At 41.6% G+C, this 12,733-nt stretch overlaps 1 protein-coding gene across 1 annotated transcript in view; it reads left to right on the forward strand.

Moving 5' to 3' along the window:
* Window positions 1-176: 176 nt before the first annotated feature.
* ANO2 (anoctamin 2, calcium activated chloride channel) overlaps window positions 177-12,733 on the forward strand; it is a 230,002-nt gene continuing 217,445 nt past the window's right edge. The window contains exons 1-4 of the mRNA XM_014938394.1: window positions 177-272; window positions 604-673; window positions 1,658-1,842; window positions 5,083-5,484. Coding sequence (XP_014793880.1) covers window positions 177-272; window positions 604-673; window positions 1,658-1,842; window positions 5,083-5,484 — 753 coding nt within the window. The remainder of the gene's footprint in view (window positions 273-603; window positions 674-1,657; window positions 1,843-5,082; window positions 5,485-12,733) is intronic.

Consider the following 12,733-nt stretch of genomic DNA (forward strand, 5'->3'; position numbering starts at 1 on the left):
AAAAAAAAGAGAGAGATAAACTTTTGCTATCACCATCTATAAGAATTTAGATTTTCCTTGAATTATTTGATGATGATCACTGCACAACTCTGTAGGTTTCCTGCATACAAACTTCAGTGCTCTGTCTTTTGAGATGCAATTTAAGGCATTTCTGGCACCAGTTAGCAATTTCGGCAATGCAGGAGAAACAGTCTTCAGTGACAGGAACACTGAACAAGAGACACAGCTGTTTCCACCTTCCTTCTTCCCCTGTCTCCATCACCATGAGGAAGGTATGGAGTAAACTGCTCAAATTTCCCAGCGTTTTCTTGTGGAGAAGGGTAAAATTGCTTTCTGATAACACAGCACAACAGATTGAACGTTAACTGCACTATGCTGTTGAAGCTTCTTGTTTCCTTAGACATAAGGTTAAGGTGGGGGAAGAGATCTGCAGCATTCCCAGGATGACCTAGTAAGATATATGGGAGCTGATGAATGTTCCAGTTATTTCTTCTTCCTGAGGAAGACAAAAGTCCTGACTGGAAAGGCACGGTGCTTTGTCTGTTAAGTGGTAGCAGGGCTAACTTTCTGGACAGATGGGTCTGCTCGTCTTCTCTCTCGTAGAAAGCACTAATGCTTGAAGGACAGCCACAGTTTTTCACTCTACTCATAGTTCTTCTCAAAGAAACTATGGGTAAAGATCAATCAACCCCATTTTAGTTATGGCACCACTAGAGGGGGAAAGAGTATGAAACATTTGTATGCCAAAAGAGTTTCTGTACCCATTATTTTTTATTGTACTTTTTTTTTTCACTGTGCTACTGCCTGTATGGGACTGACTTTCTGCATTTCAATCTGTGCCCAAGCATTCTTTTCATACTCTGTTGCTGCTGTACACAGAGCTATGGCAGGTGGTGGTGAACAGGGGATGCCAATTAACTCCCCACCACATCAGACCCTACGTGATTCTGCTTTGTGACCATATAATTTGTCAGTACAAGAGACGGTGAACACACCTAAAAACCGCAGGGTTCAAGACAGTAGTCCCTCAAGCCAAAACACGTAGGCATAAACTTATATGTACTTTATATGAATTCCACACCATTACATGTCCAAAAGTTAAGATTTCTTAGTGGGGAATGACCGTCAGCCAGATGTTTGGATCTATACCGATCCTGCTAGATTTGATCACATCATGCTAGAAGAACTTCTGGAACTAGAAGTTCTTCAGTCAGTCCATTTCAGGCCGAGTTGTAAGCCACAAGCAAACGTGACTCAGTTCATTTGTGGTGACTTGGCTTCCATCTGCACGCAGAGTACCAGGATGCAGTCACTTGAGACACACACCCTGCTCATGTCCTAGGAGGTACATTGCCGGCTGCAAAGCAGACTGTCCAGGTCCTAACCTCGTTACTGAAGTGCAGGGGTACAAACATTATTGACCAACCGGGCCAGTTCTGTGCCAAAGACAGTGTTGTGTCATTGTTCCCCCTTCCCCAGCAGTTCATCCAGGTAAGAACCCCGCTGTTCCTCTGCAGTTGTGTGCACCCCTCTCCATTTAGTGAAGCGCAGCCTCTGAAGTTGAATAGTGTCTATTAACTGCTGTATTTCCAGTTCCTTTAGGAAAATACCTGCACAAAACCTGCTTTATATTACCATACTTATCTCTTATTTTCAGACTTCCCTCTAACATCCTCACACCCAACTCTGAACAGACAGAAGACAGCAAAATCAGCAAGGTACTCCTTTTCATCATACAACAGCAAATACCTCACAGTTCCTCAAAACCGGGCTTCCTCTCACAGCAGCAGTATCAATGGAGCTTTTGAAGCACCGAGCTGTACGGAGTCCTTCAGCAGTTCTGTAAGTAGGATTTTTATATTCATTAACTTACCTTTAACACCTTTGTGATAAGGTGCACTCGTCCTGTGTGTTGGGTAAATCCACACCATATCGGGAAAAGTGACTATGAAAATGATACTACAGTAGGCTCTCTTAGCATACAGCAAGAACTAATTGCTACTCTAGTAGAGGACTAAAATAAAATTGTCATGAAATGCTGATCCTACCTTCATGTTTTCTTATTGCTTGGTGCGCTGGCTACTTGTCTTGGAAATGTCAAGAAGCAATTAACATGTGGTACTGAAGGTGGTAATTTGAATCACTGATTCTGAATTTTATAATTGGTTGTGAGAAGGGAGGAGAGAAAGGTCTTGAGAATTGCTTCAGCAACATTTTGCAAATTGTAACTAATTTGTGTTCCTCCTTAATAAGATCTTCTTCTGCCAGAATGTCCCACGGTGAGGAAAGCAGTGCAAATCTAGGGCCAGAAAATGTCCTTACTGAAATTTGTGGGAATTTTTATTTGCTCTCGGTGCAACAGACACCCATAATAATGGGGATACCACTTTGCTGCCGAGAGTGAGGAAGAGTCAACAGAGAGGGAGGGAGGGAGAGGTGTTGTTTTAACTCCTCATCGTTTCATTATGTGTAACTCCAGCAACATCAAATGTTGCTATGGTGCTCTCTCAGGTGGCTGGGATGTGGCAGCTGGCTACGCACAGGTAATGAACAGGAAAACCTCTTAGCGACTTTTCGTGTTCTCCAACCTCCTTGTTCCCTCTCCAGTGTTTTGTTTGTGCTTCTCATTTCTGCCCACATTTGCCAGTAAGGGAGGAGATGATGCTTAAAGCTCCTCTTCTCTAGAGTCAGCTAATGCATTGCGTTGTGCCACTGACCTGGCAATGGTGACATCACTACTTCTGCGCTGCATAGCGTGAAACTCTCTGGAAGAGAGACTAGAAATCTGCAAGGGGTTTTTCTTCACTGTGGCAGAGATGGATCCAGGAGGTTTACATGGATTGCCTGTGAGTAGTACAAGAAAATGTATCTGACTTGGAAACGGGGTCATAAAATGCTATCTCCCAAGCAGTTTTATATCCTGCCAGAATGTAGTGTTGAGTGTAAGTTTAGATATGCCTAAAGGGACTATATCTATACACTGTACTCATAAAGTATGTGGTAAGTGTAAGCAGAAAAGGTTATTTGGTGATAATTTCACTAAAGAACGAACAATGTAGTATGCATATAAAACAAGATTTATTTAGTGATATGGTGATTGCAAGCTACTAAGCGGGAAACTAAGTGAAGCAAAGCAACGAAAAGCAAGAATGTGGGAGATGTTTGGGTATATAACAATATGCACATTTATATAATACTTTCAAAAATTCGTGTTGTGTTAACAAACAAGAAAATTGCTAAACAGTATGCTTAGTTAACTTTGCATTCAAGACTACCAATGCACGCAATGGAAGGGGAAGCAGGGAGAGAGAGGAAATCTGTAACAGGTACCTGTCAAGATTTTGCTTGTATAGCCACCTATGGGAAACATAAATGTCTGGAATTAGGTTAAGGGCTGATTGCTTTGGATTAGGCTAACCCTATTTGTTTGTTTGTATGTTGTTTCCCAGCCAGGGGAGGGCTGGTGTCACTCTAATGAATGACACTGCACAGAGCTCTGTGAAGGGTTTTGAGATGAAGGGTTGAGCTGGAAACGGTGGTTGGTAACAGCCATGCAAGCTGGGCCGTGGTGGTGGGGGTTAGTACTGGAGCAGCTTCACCCCAGAAGCGTTCAGGTAGTGGAGACAAGGAGGCAGAGATGGTCTGAGGGGGCAACTTAGCATAACTTAGGCGTTTTGAATGATTTTTAATCATTCCTTTTGCAGCATTACTGGCCAGTTACATAGTCTTTTCGTAATATGTTAAAATACAGGTCAGATAGCATTGCTAGCCATCCATGGGGCATATCCTCTCTAATCCTTGCTATTTTCCAAAGCATTTTTGTCCAGCTCTTGTACTACCTTGACCATATTTCTCCTCTTCTCGCTCAGATCAGTTGCTTCCCTTTCTTCCTGCACACAGATTTTTGCTTCCCTCCCCTGCCCAGATTTGCTCCACAGCACATCCTTTCTCCCATCCCAATCTGTAATGTGATTTTTATTCTCACTTATCCATCCCATCTCAAAATCAGAGAATCACAGAATTGCCTAGGTTGGAAGGGACCTTTAAGATGGAGTCCAACCATCAGCCTAACACTGCCAAAACCACCACTGAACCATGTCCTTAAGTGCCATGTGTACATATCTTTTTAATACCTCCAAGGATGGTGATTCCACCACTTCGTACACATCTTTTTAATACCTCCAAGGACAGTGATTCCACCACTTCCCTGGGCAGCCTGTTCCAGTGTTTGATAACCCTTTTGGTAAAGAATTTTTCCTAATATCCAATCTAAACCTCCTCAGGTGGAACTCGAGGTAATTTCCTCTTGTCCTATTACCTGTTACTTGGGAGAAGAGACCAACCCCCACCTCTCTACAGCCTCCTTTCAGGTAGTTGTAGAGAGTGAGAAGGTCTCCCCTCAGCCTCCTTTTCTCCAGGCTGAACACCCCCAGCTCCCTCAGCCGCTCCTCATAAGACTTGTTCTCTAGACACCTCACCAGCTTTGTTGCCCTTCTCTAGACTCATCTCAGAATCTCAATTTTTTCTTGTATTGAGAGGCCCTACACAGGACACAGCACTCGAGGTGCCTCACCAGTGCCGAGTACTGGGGGACCATCACTTCCCTAGTCCTACCCACCACACCATTCCTGACACAGGCCAGGATGCTGTTGACCTTCTTGGCCACCTGGGCACACTGCTGGCTCATGTTCAGCCAGCTGTTGACCATCACCTCCAGATCCTTCTCTGTCAGGCATTTTTCCAGCCACTCTTCTCCTGCATGGTCTGTGTAAGGGCAGGAGGACAGAGACTATGTCGGTGTGTGCCTCCACACCTGCTGGGCAGGTAGGGAGGCAGATATCCCATGTGTTGGGATAAGGCCACCATCTTTAGCCACTCTCATTTGGTTTTGGTTGGTGGAGGTCAGTGCGACTTCATCTGGCCTGCAGAGAGCTGTTGTAGGCCATAACAACCTACAGCTGGCCTTCGGTTTTAACTCTGTGCAGCTTTATGTGCTTTTGTGTGGAGGTAAAACCTGGGCCAGCCACCTTCTTGGGCTTTTTTGGCCTTCTTGTTGGTGAGACTCGTGTGTTTCTCTCCCAGATTATAAACAATTACCTGGACGGGACGCAAGGAGGGGCCGTGGACAAGGCATCCCCAGGTGGCATGCATTTCAGGGACAGCAAGAGGAAGGTTGACTACGTGTTAGCCTACCACTACCGAAAGCGCCTGGCTCGGCACCCGCCCGGCGTGTCCTCACCTCAGCCAACGCACAGATCTGCTGCCTCGGCCCTGGTTTCTAATGGAGGGACTGAGAAGGGCCATGCTGACCCACAGCAGCAGGATGGTGGCCAGCATGTCCTACAGGAGCAGCCAGGGCCACCGGGGGTGGAGGTGATCGAGCTGGGCCCGCTGGATGCCCTGGAGGAGGAGAAGCGGCTGCAGCGGGAGGAGTACGAACGCAACCTGTTGGAAGCAGGGCTGGAGATTGAGAAAGACCCTGAGGTAAGAGGGGGGAGAGTTGCTTTTCACGCATGGCACTGGGTGCCCTGATGGGTAATGACCTCTTTGGTGTCACAGGTGACTACGTGCAGGATGTCACTGTGGCCGGGACAGCCTGGTGTGGTGGCTGGGTGGTGGGTCCAGCTCTGGCCATGCCTTCATTCCTGCCCTGCATCAATGTTAACGGAGAGGCAAATCACACTCATGCCGACCCTTAAAAATAAGAATATATATGTTGCTTTCCTTCAAACACAGCCCCACTGACACCCCCACTGTCACCTCTGCAGCCACAGCACATGTAGGGTGGTCCGGAGGTATGTCTCATGGACAGTTTGAGAAGCTTAATCCCAAAGACAGCTCGTTACTGCTGAACAGTAGTTCAGTGCTGAACACCCCCGGGGTCAAATGCTGCTGCCGTGGCAACGCCCAATTAGGGATCTGCAGAAATATGTTGTACAGGGTATTTTATGTATGCCTAAAATATGGTGTAAAGCCAAGAATAAGATGGTGGAGGTGTTTCTGTATTGCTCGGTTCTTACTGCCTGGGAAACACATAGTTGTTACTGCTGTTTAATGCATTATTGAATAACATCTTTAACCTTACTTCAGGAGAAAACATATTTCTTTATCTAAACTTTCTTATGGCATGCAGCATGCACTTTTCTCACCAAACAACGCGTTTACATTTTAATATTGTTAAAATGAAGAAAGGCTCTCTTAAGTAGTTTGGTGGAATACAAAGCGTTGTTAAGAGATTTCATATTTCCTTAGAACTATTCGGTTCCCAGCCATACGTAAGTTTTGTGTCATTTTCTTCATTCCACCCACAAAATGAACAGCTCCTATGCTGCAACAAGAGAACCTCCCAGGCTTTAACGTATTTATTCTCACCACATGTGCATGATGTTGGAAAGCACCATGGTCATATCAGCAGGGAGCTGTGGTTAGGTCACTTGACTGCAGCCAGTTGGTCTATTGAGCACGGGTCTTCCAAATCCCATATCGGTGCACTGAGCACTGTGCTTTCCCTCTGGACCTCTTTGAAAGCCATGGATCTTTGTATCCATTAAAGGGAAGTCCCCACTGGGTTTTAGTTTTAGGTGCTCTATTGTTTTTGACGCCAAATTTAAGAAACATAGAGCTTCTTTTCAGAGGCGCTGAGAACTTACAGCTCGTATTGCTTTCAGTGCAGCCAGTCAACACTTCCAAAAGGTGGGCCAAATTGCAGATTGCATCTGAAAATTTCAGTCTAGTTGACTTGGCATAGTGTACGCACATTAAATCACTGGCAGGAATAGAAAGAAATAGAAAGCCCGTTTGACTTTTAACATTTTCCTTGCTCAGTTTGCTAAATTGCAGGTGGCTGTGGGTTGTATTTCACTGCATAGCCTGGCTGAGCCATCCTTGCACTGAACAGAAACAAAGTGATCTCAGATTCTGATTCTTTTATGCTAAGCGTTGGGGTTAAGGTTCAATACTGCTAACACATGACTATCTTACTGCTATGATTTTTATAACCAAATTGCATAAAGCCCATGAGAACAGCTGGTTTTGGAGGCTTCTTTTATTTCTGAATTTCATCAGAACCTGAAAAGTTGATTTGGATTTAATTATTTGACTCATTACTTACCCGAAGTCCAGCTGGATTCAAATTCTGGTTGGGACCCCTTCCAAGTGATGACATGCACTCTTAAATAATATACAAAGTAATAAATGATGTCATAGAGAGCTGATCAAGAAAAAAAAAATGTCACAGTTTTCCTTCTGAAGAAGAAAAGGCTTTTTGTAAATGTTCTGAGGAAATTATTTGGTGACCAGTTTTTTTTATGAGGAAAATTAGTTGATTTTGAAAACTACGAAAAATGCAATCCCATCACTTCTCTACCTGTACATTTGTATGTATGCAGCCACTCCTGCCCCCCCAACACAAACTGTCTAATCAAAAGGGAAAGTGGTTTTCCCTCCAGAATCTCCCGAGAAACTGAAAGGGACTACACATTATCCTTTTTCTTCCATGCCCAAAACATGTGGCTTTTAATTCCTTCTCTTTTTCCCACTTCACTGTTTGTTTGGGGGTTTTTTGTTTTGTTTTGTTTTTTCTTTCCTGTTAGTTAACTCCTGTTAAAACATGCTGAAGCTGCTTTTTGCTACCTTGCTGTGAATTTCATAGAATGTGCTGATCAGGCACATGTGAAGGGTACAGATGGCCTTATATGTTGATTAAAATTTTATGTTGAACTGATATGAGAACAACTTCTGATTTTATTCCTGGTAAAAATATGTGTCTATAGATTCATTAAACTCAGAATACTCTTAATCACAGCATGTTATATTTTTGGTGTATAACACTAGTGTAACAAGTGGATCATTTTCATACTATTGTTGGAATTTGAGGCATATTCTGCAACGCATATCTCACTCTTGCCATGTGTCCTGGATCAGGTCCTAAGATTAGTCTGATCTCCTGTTCAGAGGGCTGGCTGCAAAGGTAACTCAAAACAGTCATCAGTGCTGCCGCTCCTGTATGAGGGATTCCACTTTTGGACTCTTGGGTTAGAACAGGCCTTGGTTTCTCTCCCGTATGTCTCCTGCATACAGTCTTGCAAAGAAAAATATTAATTTAAGGACAATAGGATATCCTGAATACAATCTGTTTCCTGAAACTGCATCAGTTTTTACTTGAAGCAGTAGCAGTGGAAAGGAAGAGGGCAAAAAGGATATCTGCAATGTCTGTGGTCTTCAATAAACACCTCTGCACTGTCCTTTCTAGGTGCCCTAGAATAGCTAGACAGATGAAAAAATTATTCTTGAAATGGCCTATGTAGTTAGGTTCTTGTTAATGTCATTTCTAGAATACCGTTCCCCCGCCTTCCCCCCAAAAAAGGGATCAAGCCATTGTCCTCTGGGAGTCATGAAGGATATATTCACTGAGTAATACAGCTGATTCAGCATTTAATGACTTCTAAGGGCATCTATCATCTTGTGGCTGGAAAGTTGCTTAATCTATGATCTCAGTTAACCCTACTTTATAAAGACTGTAAGCTTGATTAATCTAAATGAACTAAGCACAGCATCTTTTGCATTGGGCTACTCAGTCTACTAACCTCATGGGATATTTTAGTTCCTCTAGAAGCTGATTTTGTAGGCTAAAAATATTTAGATGTCAGGAAGTTCATCTCTAGGAACATAGGATAACGTTATGACAATGTAAAAATCTTTCTTTCTACAACTATCTTTTTGAAAATGTGGGCATTTCATTGATGCTAATATGTTTGTTGACATGATGTTAATAGGTTTTTTATATGTTGAATAATTAGGGACAAACACCTTTCTCATTTGTATTGTCAATTCGGTGTGTAAAAGAATAGAGACAAGAAAATAAATGAAGATCTATAATTTGTCTGTGGAGAGGGTAGTATTACACTTTCTTGAATATGTGGAAAATACGCAAGATTATGGTCTGTCTCCATATCCACCCAGTTACTATTTGTGAGTTAAGGAATTTTTGACTAGTTTTCAACTTCATTATAACTTCCTATCATTTGTTATTGCTGTCCTCCAAAAAACTTTGTTCTCTCTTAATATAACCTTCTTAGGTTTTTTTTTTGTTTTCCTCTTCTTAAACTGAGATATTATTTTGCATGTCCAAGATAAAATGCACAATGAAGGCAATGGGCAGGAAATTGAATGTTACAAGTTTTTTCTTTCAAGTGTGACATTGAGTATCCATAATGATGGGTGGTCATAATGAGATTTGATAACCTTCTTACCACGCTTCCTGGTAAAGTCAAGTCATACCTGATCTATAGCATCAATCCATGTGTTATAACAAACACTGCCTCTGTCAACTTTTGATGATGTTATTCTATGTGTCAGAGACCACAAGGGGCAGGCCAAGTTTAAGGAGCTTTTTGGCTGGTTATCTTCTCTTCAAATCAAAACATTTGGGCTGTCCAGTGTAGCCTGTGCCCATGAAAACACCTGAATTATCATAATTTAGGGTTACGTGGAAGTGATATTTGGTAGAAAGAATACAGCAGAAGAGGAAACTCCATATTCACATCTGATGACAGCAGCATAGAAACACAGAACTATTGTGTTGCATAGTTTGCTATTAGTAAAAGAAATGGTTAAATCTGTGATTGGCCTGTTTGTCCATTCTATGAAGTTAGATAAAATAAGGCTGGTGTGTATATAGAATTAACTACCTTGTATTTTAAAATATTACATACTGAATAGTCTAGACCCCACTAATACAGATCCTGCAAACACACTAATCTGCATAGTGTTAAGCATTTGCAGGATTTGTTTCCTCTTCTTCAAAGTAACACAGTTCAAAGCACAGTAAAACTCTTTTTCCAAGGTGTCCATGCCAGAACCCAAATTTTTTGGCGTGTCTTTGTAAACTGTGAAGGAATGCCAGCAGGTCATATTTAGCCTTATGAACTAGCTGCCAAAGCCATGACAGTCATCTCCAAATAAACCCTATTTATCACTAGTGGCACCAGTCAAATTTTGCATCAGATACAGAAAGAATTGCCTGAGATAGGGTCACCTTAAGAATATCCTGAAATATTCTACCATGATTCCCAGGGAGGCCAATAAATACCATTGACGTTGCAAGCAGCTCTTGGGGTTGATTTTGTTGTTTTGTTTTGTTCCTGGGGAAACTGATTGTTGTGTTTCACCTAATGTGGAGCACCAGTAGTTCATTTAAATTTGAGATGTACCGCTGCTTTAATGACTGCAAATGCAACATGTACTGTATTCAATTAGTATTATGTATGGCAAAGCATAATAGGAATAGAATAAGAAGACACTGGAGATGCACCTTGGCATTCTGACAAAGTAGGATCATTTTCGAGCACGTTGGAAACGAACTGTACTTTGCTAAACAGCATTTAGGAGATGAAAATATCTTTTAAGGGGAAGATGATGACAATTTTAAAACCAAGTGTAAATTATCCTCCAAGAAGCTCATCTAACCTGAATTTTAGAGGCAGCATAGTTTTAAAGGTGTCTCATTAAGCTCTGTTGGCTACATTATGCTTTGAGGAGAGGAATTCCTTAAGGTCCTCAATGTATCATCTTATGCAGGACTGTTGATAACAACACTGCTGATGATAGTGATTGTGACTAGATTTTTCTGTTTGATAGTCCAAGGCATGTTTCTGATTTTTTGTGAAAAAAACCAAACAATCCAAAACTAAAAAACAAACCAACCAAGCAAAACAGCCTCCCTAACCCCCCTCCCCCCAAACCCAAACCATCTCCACCCCGCAACCAACCAATGAACTAACCAACCCCTCCCGCACTCCCCAACCTGAACCAAAGTTTATAGTGCTACAGCTAGATTTTGCCTATGGGATTAAATTACACTGTTTGTCACACTGAGGTGCTCCCCATTTGCCAGTGGGGGGAAGGCTTTATCTTCTGTCAACCTCTAAAGGACAAGAATAGCCAAAATAATATAACGGTAAATGATTCAAAGCAAAAGACCTTTTTCTTTCTTTGTCTCTTTCTATCCCAACTGCTAGCTAAGGATGTTTCTGCTGGGCAGTGCCATCAATGTTTTTGCTATATGAGTTGCTTTCTTGGGTTTGCTATTTTCCCTAACATCCGCTTTATGTCATATGTAGCTTATTTTAATACTAATAATTTTCATTGTGAAAAAGTGGAATCCCTATGGCCAGTAGCTTAATTTATTTGCATAGACCTTTTATTCCTTCACAAAACATTTTTTGGTATAAAATACTTTAACTTTTAGTTAAAGTGTTATGGATATTGCTTAGTTTAGTGGTAATTAAGAGCCTGAAAAAAAGAATGTTTTTTTTCCAAAATCTATCAATGTGATTTGTGGATAATTCCAAGAAGAGCAGCTCACGCCCTTAGTTTATGTGACATCTGGCAGGTGCTCAGTGTGAATGTTATAGTTGTCTCAAAATGTTCATTCATCTAAAGCGCAGACGAAAGCTTAATAATGGCTAACATTAATTTTAAAAGGATAGGGAAATCTAATATGAGTCCAAGACCTTTGTCTATGCTTATCAACGCCTCCTGAAGCCAATGAGAATGCATTGTATTGTAGTATTAGAAGAAGACGGGGGTCTTTTGTGCTCTGGGTGTTTGGATTGTGTATTTCACTCTCTCTTAGTACAGCACTTGGAACAAGGCAATACTTCTTTGGGGGCCTCTTAGTCTACCAATAATATAAATATTTGATGGTTATTTTTCAACGACTCTAATTACAGAAGCATTAATTAGCTAAAACATGTTCTGATCCTGTATGTTACTTATATGGGCTGAAATGTAATACACAGCTCTTATAGAATTAAAGTTGAACAGGCAAGGCAAGGATTTCAGTGGTAGTGAAGTGATGAAAATATTGGCAAGCTGATTAACTATTTAAGAGGGAATTATGACTCCATTTTAGAGAGGATTTTGGAGTAGTCCCATGGGAATTAGGTGTGTTTCAGTCAGTATTAAAATAGTGATCCATGATAATTGGAGGCTAGGTAGAATGGCTGTCCTGTCAAAGCTGAAAATTTCATACTATTAAGCCTGTTGTTTAATGATTGTGTTGTGACTTGAATAGATGAATGGGCACAGACATTCACTCTGTGTATTTTAATTAACATCCAGACACTTAATGCTCAGCTATTAGGTACCTTAGTCAAAATGGCTTCCAAGGGAATTAGAGAAAATTGAAGAGGTGTAAAAAAATGGGCCTGTATGTTATTAATGACATATATAGAGCTCTTGGGCCAGCAAGGATAAATCTCATCAGTCATCTGCAGGTTGGGAAAAGGAGGCCCCAATATCCTGAATTTCAGATGGTGGTAGTTTTGGGGTGTGCATACTGGTGATATTTAAAATGGGAGCTGGGCAAGAAGCATCCTATTTTTACATATACCCTTACACAGCTCTGTTTCTGTCATGCTTGCCTCATAGAAATGCAAAATAGCCTCCCAAATTTGTATGTCCATTTCACTGTGTGCTGTGTTGAGCTCTGTCACCTGCTGGAGGAGCTACTTCCACTTCTAAAAAATGCTAGATAGATGAGAAGCCCACAGAAATGTCGTATACATCCCTGCTAGGAAGCAAACCGGACATTTGTAGGATAGGGGACAAAAGTAACAAAATCAGCTGCTTGGTTTGTTCACATACGAATCCATGAAAACATTTTTTAATTATCAGTGGTCTTGTTTGCAGTAGAAATTTTAAGCTGCAAATTAAATCCATGGAGAGAATG

This window comes from Calidris pugnax, unplaced genomic scaffold (genome assembly GCF_001431845.1).
Source record: "Calidris pugnax isolate Ruff unplaced genomic scaffold, ASM143184v1 scaffold47, whole genome shotgun sequence".
In the NCBI taxonomy this organism is placed as follows: domain Eukaryota; kingdom Metazoa; phylum Chordata; class Aves; order Charadriiformes; family Scolopacidae; genus Calidris; species Calidris pugnax.